This window comes from Nyctereutes procyonoides, unplaced genomic scaffold (assembly GCF_905146905.1).
Source record: "Nyctereutes procyonoides isolate TBG_1078 unplaced genomic scaffold, NYPRO_anot_genome, whole genome shotgun sequence".
Taxonomy (NCBI): domain Eukaryota; kingdom Metazoa; phylum Chordata; class Mammalia; order Carnivora; family Canidae; genus Nyctereutes; species Nyctereutes procyonoides.
Genome location: NW_026575022.1, coordinates 1,686,714 through 1,710,846, shown reverse-complemented (window position 1 = coordinate 1,710,846; position 24,133 = coordinate 1,686,714). Strand labels below are relative to the sequence as shown.

The 24,133-nt window shown below is 37.4% G+C and overlaps 1 protein-coding gene across 1 annotated transcript in view; it reads left to right on the top strand.

Moving 5' to 3' along the window:
* The window catches only part of PROS1 (protein S), a 65,727-nt gene that overhangs the window by 18,433 nt on the left and 23,161 nt on the right, over window positions 1–24,133 (top strand). The window contains exons 2-8 of the mRNA XM_055342304.1: window positions 2,957–3,114; window positions 5,806–5,830; window positions 14,279–14,365; window positions 16,363–16,485; window positions 16,586–16,717; window positions 19,745–19,870; window positions 23,058–23,179. Coding sequence (XP_055198279.1) covers window positions 2,957–3,114; window positions 5,806–5,830; window positions 14,279–14,365; window positions 16,363–16,485; window positions 16,586–16,717; window positions 19,745–19,870; window positions 23,058–23,179 — 773 coding nt within the window. The remainder of the gene's footprint in view (window positions 1–2,956; window positions 3,115–5,805; window positions 5,831–14,278; window positions 14,366–16,362; window positions 16,486–16,585; window positions 16,718–19,744; window positions 19,871–23,057; window positions 23,180–24,133) is intronic.

The window sequence follows — 24,133 nt, the reverse complement described above, 5'->3', positions numbered from 1 at the left end:
CTGAGCCCGGAGCCTGGAGCCCGAGCCTGGAGCCCGAGCCTGGAGCCCGAGCCCGGAGCCTGAGCCTGGAGCCCGAAGCCTGGAGCCTGAGCCCGGAGCCCGGCGCCGCCCTGCACCAGCCTCTCGGCCACTTCGCTATTTTCCGTGATGGTGGCGGCTGCACGCGTGGACGCGCCGTTTTTGCATCGTCTCCTTTAATACTCCCCACACCTGTTCTAAGTAGGCGATTTCCCCATTTTATACGTGAGCAGACCACAAGCCAGGGCGGCTGTTGGCCTCCCCAGTCCACCCGGGTCCCGCTGGCGCCGCCCAGCCCGGGCCTGGGCCGCGTCCCCTCCTTCAGCCTCTTTCCCTCGCGCAACTCAAAGCCCGTGGGGTGAGAACTGTGTCCTCTGGAGGATGGCATTGCTGATGGGATGATCAAATGACGTCATATACACATGGAAAATCATTAAGTACCATGCCAGTTTCAAACACTACTATTTGTTTGAAACTAGGGGAAATAAAATGGAAGCGTTCAAATTTAGACTAGTTTTTTATGGTTAACATCGTTATCCTTTAGGGCAGAGGTGGAACAATTTTCCTTTTGATTATTCCTCTAATCAGTGGAGAAAAAGAAACCTCTGCCTGTTTTCTGAGACGCAGCGGATATAATGGGTAGTCTCAGGTCTGAACATTGGGATCTAAGTCCTAATTTTGCTGTTTATTATAACTTGGGGCAGGCGTCTTGCACGCTCTTTATGTGAGTCTCATCTTCTGTGAAATAATAGAGGCCAAGTAGGAGCATTAAAATAACATTATTTACTTCACTCTTGAAACGTGTTCAATTATTCAACAGATGATAATTATGGTGACTGTTGACTAATTAGTCCTTCTGCTGCCTTTCTTTTTCTTCCTTCTATTGTCATCTTCTGTGCGTTCGTTATTCACCAGGTGATAAGATAAAAAAGAGAAAAACAAATTTATCTGTTTACTTGCTCATCTTAATGAAAGAACTATTGTGGTTAAAATCAGTATTAAAGGGGAGCCCGGGTGGCTCAGCGGTTTAGCGCCGCCTTCGGCCCAGGCAGGGCGTGACCTGGAGACCCGGGATCGAGTCCCACGTCAGGCTTCCCGCATGGCGCCTGCTTCTCCCTCTGCCTGTGTCTCTGTCTTTTCTCTCTCTCTGTCTCTCATGAATAAATAAAATCTTTTTTTAAAAATCAGTATTAAAAAATTATTTGTAGATTTCATTTTTGCTTTTAAAAGTTTTCATTAAAACCTAGTGTTATGTTTACGTACTAAAACAATAAAGCCAAAGCCCCATACTGTCCATTCTTATCTTCAAACATAATTGCAATCAGTAGTTTGAGTGTTCCAAAACTCTTTTCTACGTATTTGTCCGCATGATATTTACATATCTACAAGTACGACTGATATTCATAGGGTGATGCTATGGGCATGGCATCCCACTACTTTCATTTTTAATTTAATAATATATCTTGAAGATCTTCAGCACAAGAGTAACTTCCTTCTCTTTGATAGCTGCATATCATTCCTCAGTACAGATTTATTATAGCTTATTTTTTCATTCTTTTCTTGAGAATTCTTTATATTGTTCCTAATTTTTTGATATAACAGTTTATCAACAAACATTCCATATACACCTTTTCCAGTACATGTACATATCTGTAGGGCATCCTTAGAAGCAGAATATTAAGGTGGAGAGTATGTGTGCTTTAAATTCTTAGGTACTAGCAGATTACCTTAAGGTAACGCTTACCAGTGTCTATTCCCACCATTGATATACAAGAATACTTGTTTCCCCTTGCCCTCACCAATATTTGATGGCATTAGTCTTTTAAATTTGTGCAAATCTAATGCGCAAAAATCCAGTTAAAAAATTTTTAGAGAACATCTTTTCACGTTTATTGGACATTTTTATTTTCTTCTTTAGTGATATTTATATGATTTTGATTATAGTTTTTCTTTATATTATTTTGTATTTAATCTTGCACACATTCTTTTTTTTTTTTTAAATTTATTTATGATAGTCAGAGAGAGAGAGAGAGAGGGGCGCAGAGACACAGGCAGAGGGAGAAGCAGGCTCCATGCACCGGGAGCCCGACGTGGGACTCAATCCTGGGTCTCCAGGATCGCGCCCTGGGCCAAAGGCAGGCGCCAAACCGCTGCGCCACCCAGGGATCCCTCTTGCACACATTCTTATTATTCCTTGGTTTATTATTGTGGTTGCTGTTGTTTTAATTTGCAAATGTTGTTTATGCATTCAGGATGTAATTTTTCTTTTCTATATCATGAAATATTTTCTTCCAATCTGTCACTTGATGTTGAACTTTATGTTATTTTTGTTGTTGTTTAGCCATTATGCAGTCGATATTACCAATTTTTTTCTCTTTGCCTTCTGTATTTTGTGTTTTGCACATGATTTTCCTTGTTCCAAAGATTTTATTTTCCTGTGTGTATGAATAAATCAAATGTTTTAGCCCACTGAGTACCTTTTAAATAGCTGATTAGACTGTACTCCCACATTTCTCTATCTTTACAGAGGTCATGTGGTTTTCCATTAAAACTGAGAAAACTTATGACTCTCGCTTTAAAGATGTGTGACTGTAACTTTTGATATGGAGGCATTTCAGCATGATGCTTTTTCCAAGTGTAGTCATAATAAGGTAAACATTAAAAATTGAATGATGTGTTTGGCCTCATGCATGAACTTCAGTGATTCATATAGGTTATTATACAAGTGCTGGAGCTTGCACACCGAACCTGCTCTTTGAGTTGTTAATCCAGCTGCTTATGTATCTGCATATTTTTCTTCTCAGGTCACCTATACTGATTTTAAACTTTATGTGGTTCACAATCAGACAATGATTTTAATTCTCACTGTTTAATACAATACCATATTTTAGGTGGAGAAATGAAAGGATTACTCATAAAAACTTATTTTTTCCCTCAGTTTTGTCAAAGGAGCATGCTTCTCAGGTCCTGGTTAGGAAACGCCGTGCAAATTCTATGTTTGAAGAAACCAAAAAAGGTAACCTTGAAAGAGAATGCATTGAAGAATTGTGCAATAAAGAAGAAGCCAGAGAGATCTTTGAAAATGACCCTGAAACGGTAAGAATATATGAAATCTAATAAGTTAGCATACCTAGACATACAATTAAAGACTGAACATTTCCAGCTTGAGTCCATGTTCCTTGGGTTCCTTTTTCAAGTTAATGATTGTGTATATGACCTTCCGCGTGTAACCACTGAAGCATTTCAGAAGAAAGTGACTTCAGAGGAAAGTGGGCTTGTTCGGAAGACACCATTGCCAAAGCTGTGTGCTCTGACCAAACTATCATTCAGTTATACTGCATTAGAAACAAGTGGTCTTGACCTCATGGTTTGTAAATACTTTTTCCCAACCAGAAAATGGTAGTATTGGGTAGGTGGAGAGGAAGATACCTCAAGTATAATGTGTGTGTGTGTGTCTACATTATCACTATACTTCATTACATCTCTCCATTGGCATTTTTAACCAGGTTTTAGAAAACAAGGATATTTAATCCAGAACTTGGTACATCATAGGTACTCAGTGAATGCTTACTGAAGAATTCGTTACAGTACTGCATTCCCTAAGTGTAACTTCCATAAAGCCTTGGGAAGTTTCGTGAGCCGACTTAATATGATCAATAATCCCTGGGGTTAGAATTTATATATTCAGTGTATAAATTTTCCCAAGTTAGTGTAGAAGAATTTCATCATAAAGATCACTAAACATCATACAGAAATATGGGACCCCCCGACCATATCTTTAGTTCCTTGATTTTCGAGGGAAGGATGTTTTCTAATATGCCCTGTGGAAACTAGGATTATAAACAGTGCTTCTAAAAATTAGGATGGAGATGACCTTGAGAATTCAAGTCTGATAACCATCAGGTTTACATCAGATATTTTCCCTGAGATGAACTATGTAGCCCAAAGGAAATGAGGGAGAAAACACATACAAAGTACCTCCTTTAGCTCAGCTGTGGCTCCTGGGACCACGAGACTAGATGAGAGATAATGGGCAGGAACATTTTCTATAGGTAGAGAACTTGTCCAAGACAGTAACAACTTGTGTCCTCCAGAGTTCCTCTTTAAGCCTTTTAACTCTACCTACTTTGATAGGTTCAAAGAACATTTTTCTAAGGTACCCGCAGAATCATTTTTACTACTCTTCAGGATTGAGCCAAATGTTTCTCTCTCCGTTTCATTGCTTTTTGTGGATCAGTGATTGAGAAGACAAAATATTTTATTTCATACCATATAGCAGATTAGTACTTTTATTGGGTAGGATATATATTATATATAATATATATAGCATAAAACCTTAAATACATATATACCCTAGTAGTCAGAATAATATAATAAACCCCCATATACCTCCCCAGATTTCAACAATGATCAGCAATCAGCCATTCTTGTTTTGCTTAGTCTCTACCCCACCCAGTCTAATTTTTGTTTTGTTTTGCTAGATCACTTAAGGCAAGCCTGCATCCCTGAGATATCATATTATTACATCACCCATAAATACTCTAGCATATATTTCTAACACTGTAGATATGTTCTTGTAGCTCAGCCTCTGAATAGCAAATGGAGAGTGAGGTAGAAGACCACAGTGGAGAGGATGGAAACTAGTAAAGGGGAGCTCATTTATGTGCTTCTTCCCCTCCACCTTCTTATATTGGTCTCATATACAAGAGAAAGGTGACAGAGAGAATAAAGGAAAAAATGAGAGAAATGAAAGACAAGGAAAAAAATACATTTGTGACTGCTTCTCATTTTCCATCCTGCCCCAGCCTCTCCTTGTCCACATCCCTAATACCCTAGTCCACACTCCCAGTCTCCATCCTGTTGCTCACCTGCCCGCTGTCCCTAATATCTTCTTTTCACGCTCACATCATCTCCTTTTGAACCCATTCATTGTTGCCTATCCTCCGGGCTCTTGTTCTGTAGAAGAAAACACCATGGTAGAATTACTTGGTAGGAGATCCCATCCATATAACATCCCTATGAACTATAGACAAGTGTTGTGTAGGTTTATATGTGGGAGAAGCAAGAGTGAAGACGTTGGCTCTGTCCTGGATGAGGTACATTCCTTACTTGTGTATGTTTTTGTGTAGAAATGTTGGTTTCTCATGAGATGTCCTTGTGCCATTAATGTTACACGTTAGATACGTTATGGCGTAAGAGGCTTTGGGGAGCCAGCCTATGAACCTTACCTTGAGAAATCATTTTTAACATTTTTCTCCCTTTGGTAAAGTACATTTCTTAGTCCAAATTACTGATTTACAGACAGACTTTTGGTACACAGCCAATTTATAAATAAGGTATTACATGTACATGAGATGCTAAAAGATGAATGTTCACTTTAATTCATTTCAAATTATATCACTGTTATTCAACATTAAATCTGGCATATGTATTCAGCATGACAGGAAATGTGTCAAATGAGTATGTGATCATTATGGAAAAATTAAGATTTACAAACAGAAAGCGCATGTTACATGTAACATCTTCAGTAGAACCTGTTTTCAGTTTAGAAGCTTATGTAACATGATTTTATTGCTCTATATTTATTTAAGCTAAGTGTCTTATTGGCTTAATGTTATTAGTTATCTACTTGCATATTTTACTATATAGCAGAAATGTAATATGGAAATGATAGTTAGATGTAATATATTTGCATATTTAATATAAAACACATAATAAAATTAAGTTTTAACTATATAGTGAAATTTAGGCTTGCTAAGATATATTTTTTCTTTTCTTTCTTTCTAGGATTATTTTTATCCAAAATACTTAGGTAAGTTGAAAGAATCTCAATTATATAACCATAGAGATAGAAGGTAATTTAGATATGATCAAGTTCATCTTCTAATATAATTTAATTAGCTTTGGAACTAAGATCTCATTTTATATGCAGTTTTGCTGTGTTTTTTAATTTATGGATATGTAGACAAGTTTGAAATGATTCATTGATTAATGTATGGCATTTTGACTTTTAGTCTTTTTCATTCTGTTTCTTTGTTATAAAGGTCCATGGGCTGATAATGAATTATATTTAGGTATCAGGACACTCTTTATAAGCATATAAATTGTCATGGATTATCTTAATATCGATATACAGCTAACATATAACATAGTTTTAGGTATACAGCATAATATTTAATACGTGTATATAAATGTTGCAAAATGATTACACGGTAAATTTAGTTAATATCTGTCACCACACATAGTTACTATTTTTTTTCCCCGTGATGAGAACTTTTAAGGTCTACTTTCTTAGCAACCTTCAAATATAAAACACGGTGTTATTAACTATAGTCACCATCCTATCCATTATACCCTAGGACTTGTTTACTTTATAACTGGAACTTATAGTTTATCTTTTAATGAAAGTAAAGATTTCTACACTCTCCAGAGCTTATGATATAAATCATCATAATTTAAATAGTTATAGAAATCATTAACAATGTCTTTCTTTGCAACATCATTTCACCATTCCCTCAAGTATCGTATCTATGTTTTGCGTTTTGATACCATTCTGGAGTCTCAAGGAGGGAGGTGGCATTTCTACACTCAAATAGATTAGATTATTTCAACTCAATATAAGTAAAACATAACAAAGCTCCAGTTTGCCTCAAGCAAATGTTTAAATATATTAATATTACTTGGGAAAGTTGTCAGCATTTTCAAACAATAAAAGTAGAGTATAATTTGCAAGTCTTCAAAAGTCCCCTCTTTCTGATGGGACTTTCTGTAGGTCCAGCCCACACAGGCATGCTCTGACTCCTCCTTTAGGCTTGGAATATTCCCCATTTGTGCCTCTTTCCATCCAGTCCTTACCCCAGCCAACTTGAGGGTTCCAGCAGAAATCAATAGGAAATACTCCTTGGGGGAAAAAAAGAACCCCATAGAAATGTGATCTAATATGCATTAATAACTGTGCAGCTTAGAGTTGTTAATATGATTTTGCAAATAATTGTTTCTGTTAAACTCATTTCTCTTGAAGTTTGAGGTTTCATTATAGTTAAGGCTTTACTTTTTGTTTGCTTTTGTTTTGTTTCTGGATATCCATGCGGAAGTCCCAGAGGCCATCTTTAGATGGGGGATTATTTATACCTTTCCCCTTTTCCTAGGGAGCCTTACTCTGAAATGATGGTATGTTCTTATATTTACGATTCAGGGCAATCAACAAGATAAGAGCCCAAGACTACTAAGTAGAAGACCCTTTTAGAACCAAGTGTCCTTTTTCATAATTCCTGAAGTGGTTACTCTTACATGTGTTTGTGTTCGTGACGGTCTGACTCTTACTTGTGTGGCACATCCTGAGCCAAGGAGATGCAATTGCAATATACTACATCTCATTTTATCTGTCTTCACAGCTGCAGAACATCAGTTCAGTGGTGTCTGTCTTTAGAATTTCATGGCATAACTATTTCTATTCTGTGGGCTCTGGGGTGTTTTCCAGTTGACTTGTTATAATTTCTTTTTATAACTTACAATCTAATATTTACCTACTACAAGATTTTAAAATTATTTAGTTTCTATGAGCCATAGTTTTCTCATTTGTCAAATGAATAATAGCAATTTACCTTATAAGTTTCTAGCAAGAAATAATGTCAGGGGCACCTGGTGGCTCAGTGGTTGAACATCTGCCTTTGGCTCAGGTCATGACCCTGGGGTCCTGGGATCAAGTCCTGCATCAAGCTCCCTACAGGGGGCCTGCTTCTCCCTCTGCTTGTGTCTCTGCCTCTCTCTCTGTATCTCCCATGAATGAGTTTTTTTAGGTCCATGTAATGAAGCTGTGTTTTTGCAGGCATCAGCAGCACTCTAGAAGTACATACTTTTGATCACAGAGAACATTTGGATATAGATAAATAATCTTAATACATTTTAATACAGCTCTATGTATTTAGGGAAAATTCCTTAGATAAAATACTTTTCTTTTTTCTCCTTTTATCTTTCTCAACTCCTCTTTTCTGGCTCTACTCGAATTGCTTTCCTCTTTGCTTTTATTATTTGGAGGCATGGTAGAAAAACCAAGTGCCAGAAAGCAAAAACAAAAACAACCCCATAAGACGCAGGCTCTACTCCCAGATCTAAAGATTTCTATTGTGTCAAGTTAAGCAAGTTATTTAGCTTTTGTAGGTTCTGAATTTAAATGTGCACCATAATTATATTTTCTAACTTCAGACGTGTTGGGAATACCAAATAAGTATTTTTATATAGATAAGATTTTTTTTACTACATCAAACTTTCTTCAAACATAAAGTATTATTATTTAACCAACCATAATATAAAATAAAGCTATACCTTTTATTATATTTTATTTTTTGATTCGCAATCTATATTTTGGTCTTTATGTATGTATAGGTGTACGCGATAAATTCTACCATTGAAATCAGAAAAAAATGCTCTACTTAACTTATACTTTTCTGTCATTTGATGTATATATTCTATAGGCCAATGGCGCAAATTGGAGGGAAAAAAACCAACTTTATAATCTTGTTCTTGGCAAGGCTCACATAACTTTACAGTTATCTTGGTTATTCAGGAATCTCATTACAGTGAGATAAAGACACCCAAGAACTTAGACCACTAATACTAACGCAGTGGGTGGTGTTTAGAGATTCAGGGGTTCAGAAAGTACTTCAGTTTATCCACATATCCTATGTACTGCATTGGAAACATGGAATTTGATAAGGAATAATCTGGGTTTCATTATACAAACATAAGTTTTTAAGTTGTTCTTTCCATAGAAAGTAGAACAAATAGCTCTACTATTTATTTGAGTCTTTAAAATATTACATGACAGAGTGGATGATTGTATTAATGAGAGAGAAACTTCTTTGAGAAATGTTAGGTTCTGAGCTTAAATATAAACATTAGAAACTTAGTTTCTCATTCTTGCCAAGTTGGTGAATTAGCCCAGACTGCTGACTCCTTCTCTTAAAATCATCTCAAGGGAAACATTGGCATTCCAGGCACTAATGATAACAACATAAAATGAAAAACAAGAAGTGTGAAAAATCCATGGATAAACTGAAGGCTGGTTTGACCTAGTATGTGTGTGTAGAAAGTGGGGCACTGACTGCTGAGGCAGTAGTAAGAAGAGTGTTTAAATGCTGACCTAAACAAACAAATCAAGAAAAAAAATTTAAAAGTACAATACTGCAAACTCTTAATAACAAGAAATAAGGAACTAACAAAAATAAAGATAGAAATAAGTTAAAAGAAAACAAAAGAGAAGATTCACTAAGTTAGTAAGTTAGATTGACCCCTAACAAGAATAATTAAGGAAAAAGAAAAAGAGGGAAAAAGAAAATGCCAAAACACAAAGAGTAGGATAAAAAGAGGAAATACGATAAGCCCAACTTAGACTGAATTTATAATGATAAAGATAATCATAAAATGTAATCACAAAATAATACAAATCGCTATACCAAAATATATTTGGAAATTTGATAAAATGGATACATTCCCAGAAAAATATGAAACATTATAATTTTATATGAAGAAGTAGATAACTTGGTTACAAATAATTACTAAACAAGTAAAACCTCAACCAAAGCCCCCTTCCTTGCTCAAATCCAGAGCCAGATGTTTTATAGATGACTCCTTCCAAATTAAAAAAAAAAAATTGTTGAATTTTCTTTTATAAAAGTGTCCTAGAAGAAAGAATAAGATTCTACGCTGTGAGCTTATTTAGAAAACTTGGTGTAATCTTGGTTCCAAAATCAGATAAGAGCTTCTGCACAGCAAAAGAAACAGTCAACAAAACTAAAAGACAACCTACAGAATGGGAGGAGATATTTGCGAGTGACCTATCAGATAAAGGGCTAGTATCCAAGATCTATAAAGAACTTATTAAACTCAACAGCAAAGAAACAAACAATCCAATCATGAAAAGGGCAAAAGACATGAAGAGAAATCTCACAGAGGAAGACATAGACATGGCCAACACCCACATGAGAAAATGCTCTTCATCACTTGCCATCAGGGAAATACAAATCAAAACCACAATGAGATACCACCTCACACCAGTGAGAATGGGGAAAATTAATAAGGCAGGAAACAACAAATGTTGGAGAGGATGCGGAGAAAAGGGAACCCTCTTGCACTGTTGGTGGGAATGTGAACTGGTGCAGCCACTCTGGAAAACTGTGTGGAGGTTCCTCAAAGAGTTAAAACTAGAGCAACCGTATGACCCAGCAATTGCACTGCTGGGGATTTACCCCAAAGATAGAGATGCAGTGAAATGCCGGGACACTTGCATCCCAATGTTTATAGCAGCCATGTCCACAATAGCCAAACTGTGGAAAGAGCCTCCGTGTCCATCGAAAGATGAATGGATAAAGAAACTAAGAAACTGTGGTCTATGTATACAATGGAATATTCCTCAGCCATTAAAACGACAGATACCCACCATTTGCTTCAACATGGATAGAACTGGAGGGTATTATGCTGAGTGAAGTAAGTCAATCGGAGAAGGACAATCATTATATGGCTTCATTCATAAGGGGAATATAAAAAATAGGGAAAGAGATTATAGGGGAAAGGAGAGAAAGTGAGTGAGAAATATCAGAGAGGGAGACAAAACATGAGAGACACCTAACTCTGGGAAATGAATAAGGGGTAGTAGAAGGGGAGGTGGGTGGGGGGATGAGGTAACTGGGTGATAGGCACTGAGGGGGGCACTTGGGATGAGCACTGGGTGTTATGCTATATGTTGGCAAATCAAACTTCAATAAAAAATATAAAAAACAAAAAACAAAATCAGATAAGAGCAAGAAATTAAAAATAAAATTCCCTTTCAATTATAAATTAATTCTAAATAAAATGATATCCAATCTAATCTAATATGTATTAAAAATAATATATCATAATAAAGTAAGGTTCTTTCCAGAAATTCAAGAATAGTTTAACATCAGACAATTTACCAATGTAATTGTCCACATAAATAGTACATTATTACCTCAATTCATACAGAAAAGGCAGTTGATAAAGTTCAGCACTTAATTATAAAACTTTTGCAAACTATGATTATAAGGGAACTTTCTGAGCTTGGTGAAGGTTATGCAGAATAACCATATAATTAACAAATTTTGATACTTTAGTCTAGGACTAGTACTACCCTAGGTAAATGCCAGGTAAAAAAGAAAAAAATAGGACTGTCTTGGGGAAATTGGCATGTATGGTCACTCTAATGAAATATGCAAAACAGGAGAGCAAGAAAGAAGGAAAGGAAAAAAAGGAGGAAGAAGGGAAAAAAGGAAGGAAGAAAAAAAAAACCAAATCTGGAGTAAACATTATACTTGCTGGATAAACTTTATATGTAGTCTCTTCATGATTGATGATAAGAAGAGAAGCACTGGAAGTTATAGCCAATGCAATAAGGAAAGAGAAATAAATAAGAATTATGTAGGTCATTGGCAAAATATATACCTATCAATAATTATAACTTATATGAGATATACTTAGGAATAAGATCCATAGACAATATTTTAGAGCACATGAGAGATTTTTAGATAGCTCTAAGATTAGTCTATAAAAATCAGTAGTAGTTCTTTACACAAATAGTACAATAGAAAATGAAAAGATAATACCTCCTGCTGTAACAACAAATCTCATAAGACCTCTATAGAGAAAAATTTAAAACTTGAATTAAGAACATAGAGGATAGGGATCCCTGGGGGGCGCAGCGGTTTGGCGCCTGCCTTTGACCCAGGGCGCGATCCTGGAGACCCGGGATCGAATGCCACGTCGGGCTCCCGGTGCATGGAGCCTGCTTCTCCCTCTGCCTGTGTCTCTGCCTCTCTCTCTCTCTCTCTCTCTCTCTCTCTCTCTCTCTGTGTGTGTGTGTGTGACTATCATAAATAAATAAAAATTAAAAAAAAAAAGAACATAGAGGATAAGCTGAAATCATGGAAAGACATTTCATGACCTTGAATGAGTGGTACCCAAAGGAGAACAATTCTTTCCAAATTAATCTATCTATTAAAAGCAAATCTCATTTAGAATTTCAGATAGATTTTTTTTAAAAGGAATCCAGGAAGTTCAGTTTAGCCTATAAATCAGGGAATAAAAGTCTCCGCATGTCTAAATAAACCTTTAAAAATGTAAAAGGACCAAGCACCTCATCAAATATTAATAATTCAAAGGTATAGAAAGAAAATTATATGATATTGTGAGAACACGTAGACTAATGACACTACAGCGTTCAGAGACAGACCCATGTATATATGCCAGCCTAATATTTGATAAAGATAACACCGCAAATCACTGCAATGTTGAGATACTAGTGTGGGGGAGATTGGCTAACTAATCAAAAATATAAATTTGGGTTTTTAAGTAACAACAAATGTAATGGTGTGTTCTAGATGGAATAAAGACACTTAAAAAATGTTAAAGTAAAACCATGAAATTAAAGAAATAATACAGTAGACTATCTTTGTAAACAATGGCATGGAAAAAACTGCAAATGCACAAACCTTAAGACAAAATAGTTAGCAAATTTGATTACAAGAGAATTAAGAACTTCTTTTAAAAGAGACATAAAAGATAAGGTTAAGAGACAGATAACAGGATGAGATGATATTCATAAATGTCTAAATTTCTGCAAACCCACATAAACAATAAATAACTGACAATAGAAAAATAGTTAATAAGGAGCATTTTCAGAGGAGAACACAGACATTTTTAAAATGACATACATGTATGTCCCATCTCACTAGAAATCAGAAAAACAGCATGAGATATCACTTTATTGCCTATTATGGCAAAAATTAGAAAGCCAAAATAGAGAAGTTTTTAAGTTCTCTGGTGGGAACACACCTCAGAAAAGCCACTAAGCACTGACTGTCTAATGATCTGATGATTCCTGAAAGCCCTGGAAGCATGAGATGTCCATTGTCATGCAACTGGTAGAGGTGGGAACCGGGTGGCCACCTGAGTATCTTCCACAGGTGGGGGGTGGATTATAATAGTGATGGTTGCTTGCAGGAGAATAAAGTTTTAACAAGTCAAAAATGCGAAGCAGTCACATACGTGGCAGCAGCGTGGAGTGATCCTAAAGATACAGGGCCTCCCTGCTCCCTGCACTTGGGTGTGCCCTGGGGTTGCCTTGACCGGCAGACTGTGGTCGAGGTGACAAAGTGCCTCTTCATTAGCCCTGCAGCTTCTGGTTTCTTCCTCCTGGAAGCCAGCTGCCGTGAAAGAGGTGCCCCTTTAGGACCAGGCTGCCAGGAGAAACCCCACCACACAGAGAAGCCCTGAAGCACGACATGGCCCAGGACAGGGAGATGTCAGGGAGCCCGAGCTGCCACCATGTGAGCCAGAAGCCAGCTGGGGGTGGTCCTTCCAGCCTCAGCTTCCCTGGCTTACTCTATGTGCCGCAGGGACACACAGCCCAGCTGAACCCTTTCTGAATATTTGACCCACAGACGGTGAGCAAAATGCAGTGATTGTTCAACCCCCCTCTAATTTGGGGGGTTGTTGCTCAGCAGAAGGAAATCAAAATACCACTTCTTTAGCAAGTTGGGATTGGCTGTCCAATGAAGCGATTGACATCCATAGATATGTCTGTATATATCAATGACGTTGTCTTCAGTGACTACTAAGAACTGTTAAGTTGTTGACACTAAAGGACCCCGAGTTAATGTAAGTATGTAAGTATTTACCTGTTATTTCAGCCGTTTTTGCTGCCACATTGCTGTATCTAATGTTGCAGAATAATAGTGAGGAATAAAATGAATGAATAAACCTACTTTGTAACAGTGAGGCATTTTACCAATGTTGTCATTACTCCCTATGCAACAGCGGAAGAATTAGAAGTTGTCCGAAGCGATCAAAAACAGTGACTTATCTATTGACTTAATTATAGACACTTTTAAATTAGGCTCTGGTCTACAGATTTGAGGGTAAATTTGGGCGTCTGCTGAAGAGTTAAGAATATAGATTTACTTGCCAGTGAATTTTTCTGTTAATCTGAGATCTTTTTCATGTCTTGCTTTGGGGTTCTTCTTCAAAAAGAATCTTCCATAAACCAGTTTTTCATGATTCTGTACTTACTGCAATCTTCCTTGCAGAATTTTTAATTTTTCAAAAATGTAGGTGGGAACATTTAGGGATGACATTTTGAATGCCAAATCCTATAAATCCACAGGAAGATGAATGTTCTATCACTTTGGATAATTTCTACCTCGACCACAATTTCAGATAAAGTAAGTGATTACATTTGTACTTACAGGTTGTCTTGGCTCTTTCCGAGCTGGATTGTTCACTGCTGCGCGCCTGTCCACTGATGCTTACCCCGATCTAAGGAGCTGTGTCACTGGTAAACACCTCTACCATCCATTTAAAAAACAAAACAAAGTAAAAACCCCTAAGTGAATAAGGTACACCATGTAAACGTATAATGTGTAGAATCAACAAATGAGCCCTTGCAAGTGTTCATGCCCAGCAAGGAGGTATTCTCAAAACCACTTGAGAGGATGTCTTTTTTCTCAAATGTAAATGCTGCTCTTTTACTCAAAATAAATATTCCACCTACTGTTTGAACAGTTCCTTGTTTACCAAGCTTTAGGGCATTGATTCAGGATTTTATTCCCAGATGGCTTTATTTTGAGTGTTGTTTCATAAATAATCACGTAGTTACGACCTTATGTTCTAGTTGATGAACAGGTTAAGGTGGCGTCATGTTTGTTCTTCTAGCTTTTGGCGTCAGCAACATAAATGTAAAAATGTTAGAACACCAAATTAGCCTTCTCCCGCTGTTCGTGTAGGGCCTAGTGATAATTCTGGCAGATTACTTGTCTCTAACTTCCCAATTTCCCGGATGAGAGTCCAAGACGAAAAGGTGAAAGTGCAAGGCGTAAATCGGGATGTTCATCTAGTGAATAATTTACATGTGGCATTGACATTATCCAAATACTCATTGGTTTCCATTTTCTCTGATTTTAAATTGATTGTAATTACACAAGTAAGACAGTTTGCCTGAACGTGTGTATTTAATCCCATACTTTATTTTTTAATTTACCAAAGGAGATGAAAATAAACTGATTAGCTTTTTTATAATTTTAATAATACCTAGTTTGTTACTACTTTTCACAAAAACTTCGTTGAAAAATTTGGAAATTGGGTTTTGGTTAGGTTTAATTTTTTTTTTTTTTAATGTGTAATGGAAAATTCTTCAGGCTAACTTAAGCAAAGGGGAATGTGTCAGAAGGAACTTGCAGAGTTAACTAGGAGGCTTGAGAAACAGGTGTGGAAATGTGCTGGAACGAAGGGACTATTGCGGTGTCTAGTAGGGGAGAGACCACAGACCCACAAATGGGCATATCATTTAAGATGGTGATAAGGTGCTGGAACGTTTTGTGAAGAAAACGGCCTTCCCCGAGGAATTCCCAGTACTCTGCTCCCCGAACTCTGTCCAGTGTCTGGAAACCTTTTTTTTATGTGTTTTTGAGCAGAGTTGCATTTATTTAAGGCAGGAAGATAAATCTGGTCCCTGTTACTTCGTCTTGGCCCAAATCGGAAGCCCCAAATTCTTTTTTCTATTGATACTGAGTAGTTTTATTTGTTCTGCCTACCTCACTGAATTGTTTTAAGGATCAAATAAGGTAATTTGTACAAAAAAATAACAAATTAGAGTTGTGGATATATATTGTATATAGTGTAGCTGTATATATTTGCAAATATAAAAGTAGTTCCCTTTTGCAAAATAATTGTAAAGATTTATCTAATGGACTCACTTTTTTCTAGTAAGGTATGTGTTTTCTTTCTTTTTCAAAAATTTTTTATTTAAATTCCAGTTAGCCAATGTACTGTGCAATATGAGAGTCAGGTGCACAATGTAGCGACTCAACAACTACATACAACACCCGGTGCTCATGACAAGTGCACCCCCCAATTCCCGTGGCCCATTCACCCATCTCCCCACCCATGTCCCCTCAGCCAACCATCAGCTCATTCTCCACAGGTAGGAGTCGGCCTCTTGGCCTGCCTCTCTCTTTTTGAAAAAGAATGAAATCTTGCTATTTGTGGCAGCGTAGCCGGGAGCTGGAGAGTGTTATGCTGGGCAAGGCAGGCCAGCCAGAGACGGACAGATGCCATGTGATCCCACTCAGGTGTGCAGTTTGGGAAATGAGATAAATGACCACAGGGGGAAAAATAATGGACTCACTTTTCTATGAAAAGGTATTGTTTGAGGGAGGGAGTCGTGATTTTTTCCATTGGTTACAGGCTCCGTGCACAGGATTTGTATTAAAGGGCATATAATTCTTTTTGACCATGCCACACGGTAAAAACTAAATAGTTGCCTGTCTCCCTCAGCCATTCCAGACCAGTGTAGCCCTCTGCCGTGCAACGAGGATGGATACAAGACCTGCAGGGATGGCCAAGCTACATTCACTTGCATCTGTAAGCCAGGCTGGCAGGGCGACAGGTGTGAGGACGGTATGTATTCTGCATCTGCTTGACTCACCCGGATTGGCCTCCTGGAAAGTTCTCCAAAGGACTTATTGCATTAAATAATCATTTATTTTTCCCTTCCTAGATATAAACGAGTGCAAAGATCCCTCAAATATAAATGGAGGTTGCAGCCAGATGTGCGATAATACACCTGGAAGTTACCACTGTTCCTGTAAAAGCGGTTTTATTATGCTTTTGAATAAGAAGGACTGCAAAGGTGAGAGCAAGAAGGTGTTCATGGTGCGAGAGCAAAGCTCACTTAGAGGAATTTCCCCAGGAAATTCTTGGAACTCTCTGGTTCCAAGTACTTGTAATATAAATATACATTGTTACCCACCTTGAAGCCTTGTCATAAGAGCCTTTTCGTTGAATGTTTATGGAGTATTGTGTTATTTATAGAACTTTTCATTGTTTTCTTACTGTATTTTAGTATTTATTGTTTTATGTTTTCTCACTGGGTGTATGTGTGCGTGTGCGCATTTGAATAAAGAATTTAATGAAATAGTGACAAAGTAAAGTTTCAGGGCAAGTCCTTGCTTACTCGAGCCTTTGCAAAATCATTGTTTTTGTTGTTCTCAGACACTATAATATTATTCCCTTTACTCCAGTAAGATAAACAGCTATACCAAGTAATCCATCATAATCCTCAATAACCGCTTCCACTGCAGTTCATATTTCCTTGTTAGATATACCTGTCATATATCCAATATAAATGTTTCTTCTTGCACTTTACCTCGTGTTGTGGTTTTGGGAAAGATGAAAACTAGTTTCCTTTCTCTTTATACATTTAAGATCTCATCGTTGGTCATAACGATTTTTTTTTCTTCAGATTTAAATAATCCCTGTCAGTTTAGCTTCCCAGTAAGTCATTTGACTCATGTATTTCCTTTGTTTTTCCTTGTCCTTATGTTTCCCTACAATTTTTACTTCCCCCCCCCCTGCCTATTGTCCTTCCCATTTGACTGTTTTAACTGCTGTGATTAAATCTTCAAATATTTGTGCTAGACACGTGGATGACTAAAAATGAAATTTTCCAGCCTGGAGTTAAGTTTTTACCCTAGAAATTGGAAATGATTTTCTCCTTCCTTCCTTCCTTCCTTCCTTCCTTCCTTCCTTCCTTCCTTCCTTCCTTCCTTCCTTCTTTCCTTTCTTCTTCCCTGTCTCCTTGTCCTTTTTCTTTTTGCTGTGAGATGGAAACATGTAGTAAGTTAAAATAAAGTGTCCTTGTTCAACTCTGTTCACATCTGCTGTGGGAAATCCCCAGACTGAATTCGTATTCAAGGGATGATCTGTCCCTCACTGTGCTATAGTGTTTGGCATGGTATAATTTACTATAATATCATTTAAAGTGCAATCAAATGACTCTAAAGTGAACTGCAGGGATCCCTGGGTGGCTCAGCAGCTGAGCGTCTGCCTTTGGCCCAGGGTGTGATCCTGGAGTCCCGGGATCGAGTCCCACATCGGGCTCCCTTCATGGAGCCTGCTTCTCCCTCTGCCTGTGTCTCTGCCTCTTTCTGTGTGTCTTTCATGAATAAATAAAATCTTAAAAAAATAAAAATAAAGTGAACTGCGTTAAGTAACAATTTCTCCTAAACCATTATCCAGTTTGTGACCATACAGCTTTCTTGTCTGCCTATTTGAAGGTCTTTTTGAAGTCAGAAATTGAGAATACCAACACTCTTAGAACACGTTATAGAAAACCATCGTAATTCAGGATACTTCACACATTCTATAAGCAACTAATACCCATTCATACTTCTGCATTTAAATACTTGAATGGTCTGTCCTCAATAAGTTGTGGACGTACATTTTTCATTAAAAGGTATTTAATTTAAAAAAGGTATTTAATTCTTATCCATTCAGTTAATACACTTGTATATAGATTTTTACAAAAGTTCTCTTACACAGGAGAATGTCCCTGATGACCAGAGCATATGTTCTTGTATACTTCATTCACACAGTCTTTATCCATGAACCAGGTGATAGAAGAATATGTATACAACGATTAAAATAGGGCCTTTGCCAAGATGTGGATGTGCCTGAGATCAAGTTGCCTGTAATTGTCTAAAAATGTAAGAATAAAACTTTTCATCAGACGTTAGATGTCAGTGTAAAGTAATAAAATCAATGTGCTATAACCTGAACTCATATGATTTAGATAATTCTCTATAATATGACTCAAACCAAATAGTTTTAGTCATATGTTTCCACTTTCTTTTAAAATATGGATTTTTATAGCTCTTTTTAAAAAATGAATATTTTATTTGATGTAATCGTAGATTTACATGCCGTTGTAAGAAATTTTTAGAGTTTTATGGAGTAGAAAATATATTTTCCATTCTGAACTTATCTGTCTCCAGAGAGTACAGAAGAGAACAGTTAATAATTACGTCGCCATTGAACTATTTCTGTTGCTTGTTTTGTTTTTCTCATACATGCTTTTATCTAATTTGTCTCCTACTCCACCATGTAGTATAATAAATGCTTCTGGATATTAATGTAGCACTAAAATTTGTATTGGGATTTTATAAATACTTTGAGACCTCACTCAATTCCCTTTTAAATTTGAATTACTCTTGAGGGGTTTAGCCAACAATAATAGTATGCAGATTTAGCTACTGTCCATTTCCAAAGGAAAACCTCACTGAAGAGCCACCTCATTTTTATTTTTTATATTTGTGATAATACAGAGTAAATCTACCTTGAAGAATATATTTAAAAAACATGTATTTGGGGATCTATATTAAGAATATGGGGAATCTTGGGACGCTGGGTGGCTCAGCAGTTGAGCGTCTGCCTTTGGCTCAGGTTGTGACCTGACCTCAGGTCCTGGGATTGAGTCCCATATCGGGCTCCTTGTGAGGAGCCTGCTTCTCCTTCTGCCTTTGTCTCTGCCTCTCATGAATAAATAAATAAATCTTAAAAAAAAAAAAAACAATATGAGGAATCTTTTCTCCCATTTATTCACGCAATGTAACTTGGTAGATAAGAAAATAACTAAAGCCCTCTTCTCTTTTACAGAACTATAAAGAACTTAGCAAACATCAAATTCCTTATATGTTTGTATGAAGAAATCATGTCTAGTAAACCAAAACATGATGATAGATCTAAAATTTTGTTATTCCCCTGCCACTCTGTTGTCTCATTACATGTAATAAACTAGATCCAGGAAACACAAATCAAGGGTTCTTTGCTAGTATCTTCTGGTATGGGAAAAATGTTAATATTTTGGTTTCCCTTATAGATGTGGATGAATGCTCGATAATGCCGGACATTTGTGGCACAGCTGTGTGCAAGAACATCCCCGGGGACTATGAATGCGAATGTGCAGAAGGCTACAGATACAACCCTGCGCTGAAGTCTTGTGAAGGTAGCCCTGTGGTGGTGCCATTGTGGATGGTGGAGAGGGTGGGTCGGAGCCTTGCTGTGATATTGGAAGCATATTGGTTCGGTCTGACAAGTCCCATGATACAGCTTAGTCAATCGGGTAGTCGCTGGCTTTGTTGCGAGTAAAAGCACGTAAGACACGTGGTCTTTGGGTTCAGCCTTGCACCCTCCGTTTGCCTCCTAAGCTGTGTGTGAATTGGAGACCTCCCATGTATGATAAAAGCCAGATAAACGTACCTTCTCATTGTTTAAACCATATTCAAAGATGAAAAGCATTTCAACCTGGAAGGAAAAACACACATACAAAGAGAAAACAAGTTTAAAAATCACATGGGTGTGATGCAAATGGTTTGAAACGTTCTGGTTTTATACCCAGCTTTTTGATGATTTTCTGTGCCTGGATCAGTGTGTCATTTATTCTTAAATAAGAAATGATATAGTTCTGTTGTAATTAAATACATACAAAAGAAAAATCTCATCATATTTGAACAACAACCGAGCTCTAGAAATTTGAGAATTATTGATTAGTACTGTCAGTGCCTGTGGATTTGAGGGAGCCCTTTGGACTCATTTAGGCCTAGGAGTGCTTCTGGGTGTGACTCGGGTGGCATAGAGGTATTAAAGGGATATATATTTTTAAATCATAGATACAAATTACCTCATGTCCTCTTTTAAGTTTTTTTTTTTTTTAAAGATTTTATTTTTTTATTCATGAGAGAGAGAGAAAGAGAGGCAGAGACACAGGCAGAGGGAGAAGCAGGCTCCATGCAGGGAGCCCTACGAGGGACTTGATCCCGGGTCTCCAGGATCATGCCCTGGCTAAAGGCAGCACTAAACCCCTGAGCCGCCTGGGTTGCCCTCCTTTAAGTTTTTTAAAAAAATAAATTCAATATCATAACTAAAACTAATCAAATCAATAGTGATTTTCTAATATGGGAATATATATATATATATATGAATATACATACTACATTCATGTATATGATGTAATGTGCCCTTTTAACCATTTTTAAGGGTATGATTCAGTGCCATTAATTACTTTCACATGATTATGGAGTCATTACTGCTATATCTCTCCAAAATTTTTCATCATCCCAAACAGAACTCTGTAACCATTAAGCAATAAATTACCCCTCCTCCCTCTCCCAAACTCTCATCTACTTTCTGTTTCTATCTACTTTTTGGGAGATAACCTTTAATCTAATTTCTGTCTCTATGAATTTGCCTAAATCAATAGTAACTTTAGAATAGGTTTTTTTCGAATATATCTCCTTCTCTTGATATTTTGAAGTTTTACCTCCTGTGCAATCACCAAAAAATATTCCCTCCACACACCATTTCTGTTCTCCCACAACTCTAGATAGAAATTACTGTGGTAGGGCAGCCTGGGGGGCTCAGTGGTTTAGCGCCGCCTTCAGCCCAGGGTGTGATGCTGGAGACCCGGGGTCTAGTCCCATGTCGCGTTCCCTGCACGGAGCCTGCTTCTCCCTCTGCCTGTGTCTCTGCTTCTCTCTCTCTGTCTCTCATGAATAAATAAATAAAATCTTAAAAAAAAAAAAAGAAATTACTGTGGTAATATTCAGATTTGTTTTAGCCAACTTGATCATGTATATTGTAGTTTTTATTCAGTGAATGACAGATTTTGTTTTTAAGGGCTGTGTGTATGACATATAGGTACAATATTCATATTGTGTTAACTATCTGCAATTTAATTTTAATGCTAAGAGATCATTAATTTTGGAGTTGTACTTTAGGGCATTTAATGGGGGAATTTATATGCTACGAATATATGCATTTATGTACTTCCAAATTTTCAAGGATCTCAGGGTGCATTCATTGAAAATATCAAGGATGTCACGTAGCTCTGAAGTAGACTAGCTGGAGCATGTTATTACAACTTTTCAAGGATGATTTTCTCAAAATATGGAGTGAAGACAGGGCTATCTAGAAGATTTCACAGTATAGGGATTTTGTTTTTCTTTTTTAAATGATAAGAAATAAAGATATGTCCTTAAATTTATTGTCACTTCCGGTCACTGCATTATGGAATGTCAAAGGTTCTTGATATTACATAACACCTGATTATATTAACCTTCAGTTAAGAGATTTTTTTCCCCTTCCTCTCTCTTCCCCTCTGTCTTCCTCCACCCCCTCCCCCCCTCCTCTCCTCTTCCTTCCCTTTCTTTTCATCAAAGCAAACAACTGGGAGGCAGTCTCAGTGGAATTCTTGTAGTTAGAAATGATGGTTGCCTTGAGAGGCTCAGTCTTTTTTCCTTCAAATTAAGAAATTGGAAAATTTATAGTTGGGATATTCTTATTAATCATTAGTATAGGGATCCCTGGGTGGCGCAGCGGTTTGGCGCCTGCCTTTGGCCCAGGGCGCGATCCTGGAGACCCGGGATCGAATCCCACGTCGGGCTCCCGGTGCATGAAGCCTGCTTCTCCCTCTGCCTATGTCTCTGCCTCTCTCTCGCATTCTGTGTGACTATCATAAATAAATAAAAATTAAAAAAAAAAGAGTTTAAAAAAATCATTAGTATATTTGGGATATTTTTATTATTTACTTAGTATGGAAAGTTATACATTAACATTTGTTGTTTGACTTGTGTAAATAGATAGTTGAGATATTTTTTATTACTCATTTAGTATGGAATAATTGGGATACATAGCATATTCCATAGTTGGGATATGCTATGTTTAGTTGGGATATTTTTATTAATTATTTAGTATGGAAAGTTATACATCAAAATTTGTTGTTTGACTTGTGTAAATAGATAGAAATTACACTTGCAACTCATTTAAATTTCCATGCTACACGTTGAAATATGATTTCATGTTATTCAGAGATTTCTTTTACTGAGAACCTATTATAATCACTGATGATTATTTATTTAATTTATTTGGGAGAGAGCGAGTAAACACAAGCGTAGGGGAGGACAGAGGGAGAGGGAGAAAAATCTCAGCCAACACCACGTGAGCATGGAGCAAGATGCGAGGCTCCATCTTCCCACCCTGAGCTCATGGCCTGAGCTGAAATAAGTGTCCGATGCTTGAACCACTGGCCACCCAGGCGCCTCCGTTGTCACTGATCATCTTTTACTAAAATCAGAATACTCCTATTGGATTGAATATTCAGAAGATAATAAGACTTATGTTCTCTTTTACCCCAGATGTGGACGAATGCTCTGAGAACCTGTGTGCTCAACTTTGTGTCAACTACCCTGGAGGTTACTCTTGTTACTGTGATGGGAGAAAAGGATTCAAACTCGCCCAAGATCACAAGAGCTGTGAGGTAACATTTTGTAATGCTAAACTTCCCATGTCTTTTCTAAAAGGAGAGACTGGGGTACTTATTTCCACATAGCCGAGGTGAGTCAGGAAAGTAGAGATGTTCTTTTGTTTGAAAGGGCTTTTTTTTTTTTAATTAATTTATTTATTTATGATAGTCACAGAGAGAGAGAGAGAGGCAGAGAGAGAAGCAGTCTCCATGCACCGAGAGCCCGACGTGGGATTCGATCCCGGGTCTCCAGGATCCCGCCCTGGGCCAAAGGCAGGCGCCAAACCACTGCGCCACCCAGGGATCCCGGTTTTTTTTTTTTTTTTAAGATTTATTTATTTATTTTGAGTGAGAGAGATTAAGAGAGAATGAGTGCGGGAGGGGCAAAGAGAGAGGGAAAGAAAAAATCTGATTTCCCACTGGGCATGGAGCCCCACAAGGGGCTCGACCTCACGACCCCAAGATCGTGACCTGAGTCGAAATCAAGAATCAGAACGAGCCACCCACGTGCCCCAGGAAAATACAGATGCTCCATGGTAATTGCTCTAAGTCTAGCAGGCTATGAGTCACAATCTATTTACTAATTTTGGTCATGTAAGCTATACATATTGGGGATAATTAGTGACTAGGTTAAAAAAAGACTGCAGGGTCATAGTTCAGAAAGTGCTCATCTGTATAGCCTGTACATTTACAACATACAATGTGCATTTTTATTCAAGAAATTAAGAGAAGTCAAGATTTGTACTTCTCTTTGTGAGGAAAAAAACCCACATAGGAACCATAGCGGGAACGTTTTCGTATGTGTACTTTTCTTTATCCTACTCTCACAGGTTTGATTGCACTTTGGCATGTTAGCACTTGCAAGAGCACTCATAAACTCTCAGGTGGAAATAACTGTCAGAGTAGGATTTACTGGGGTTTAAGTATATCAAAATTCATAGAGGTTGATTTTGTTAATCTGTGTCTCTC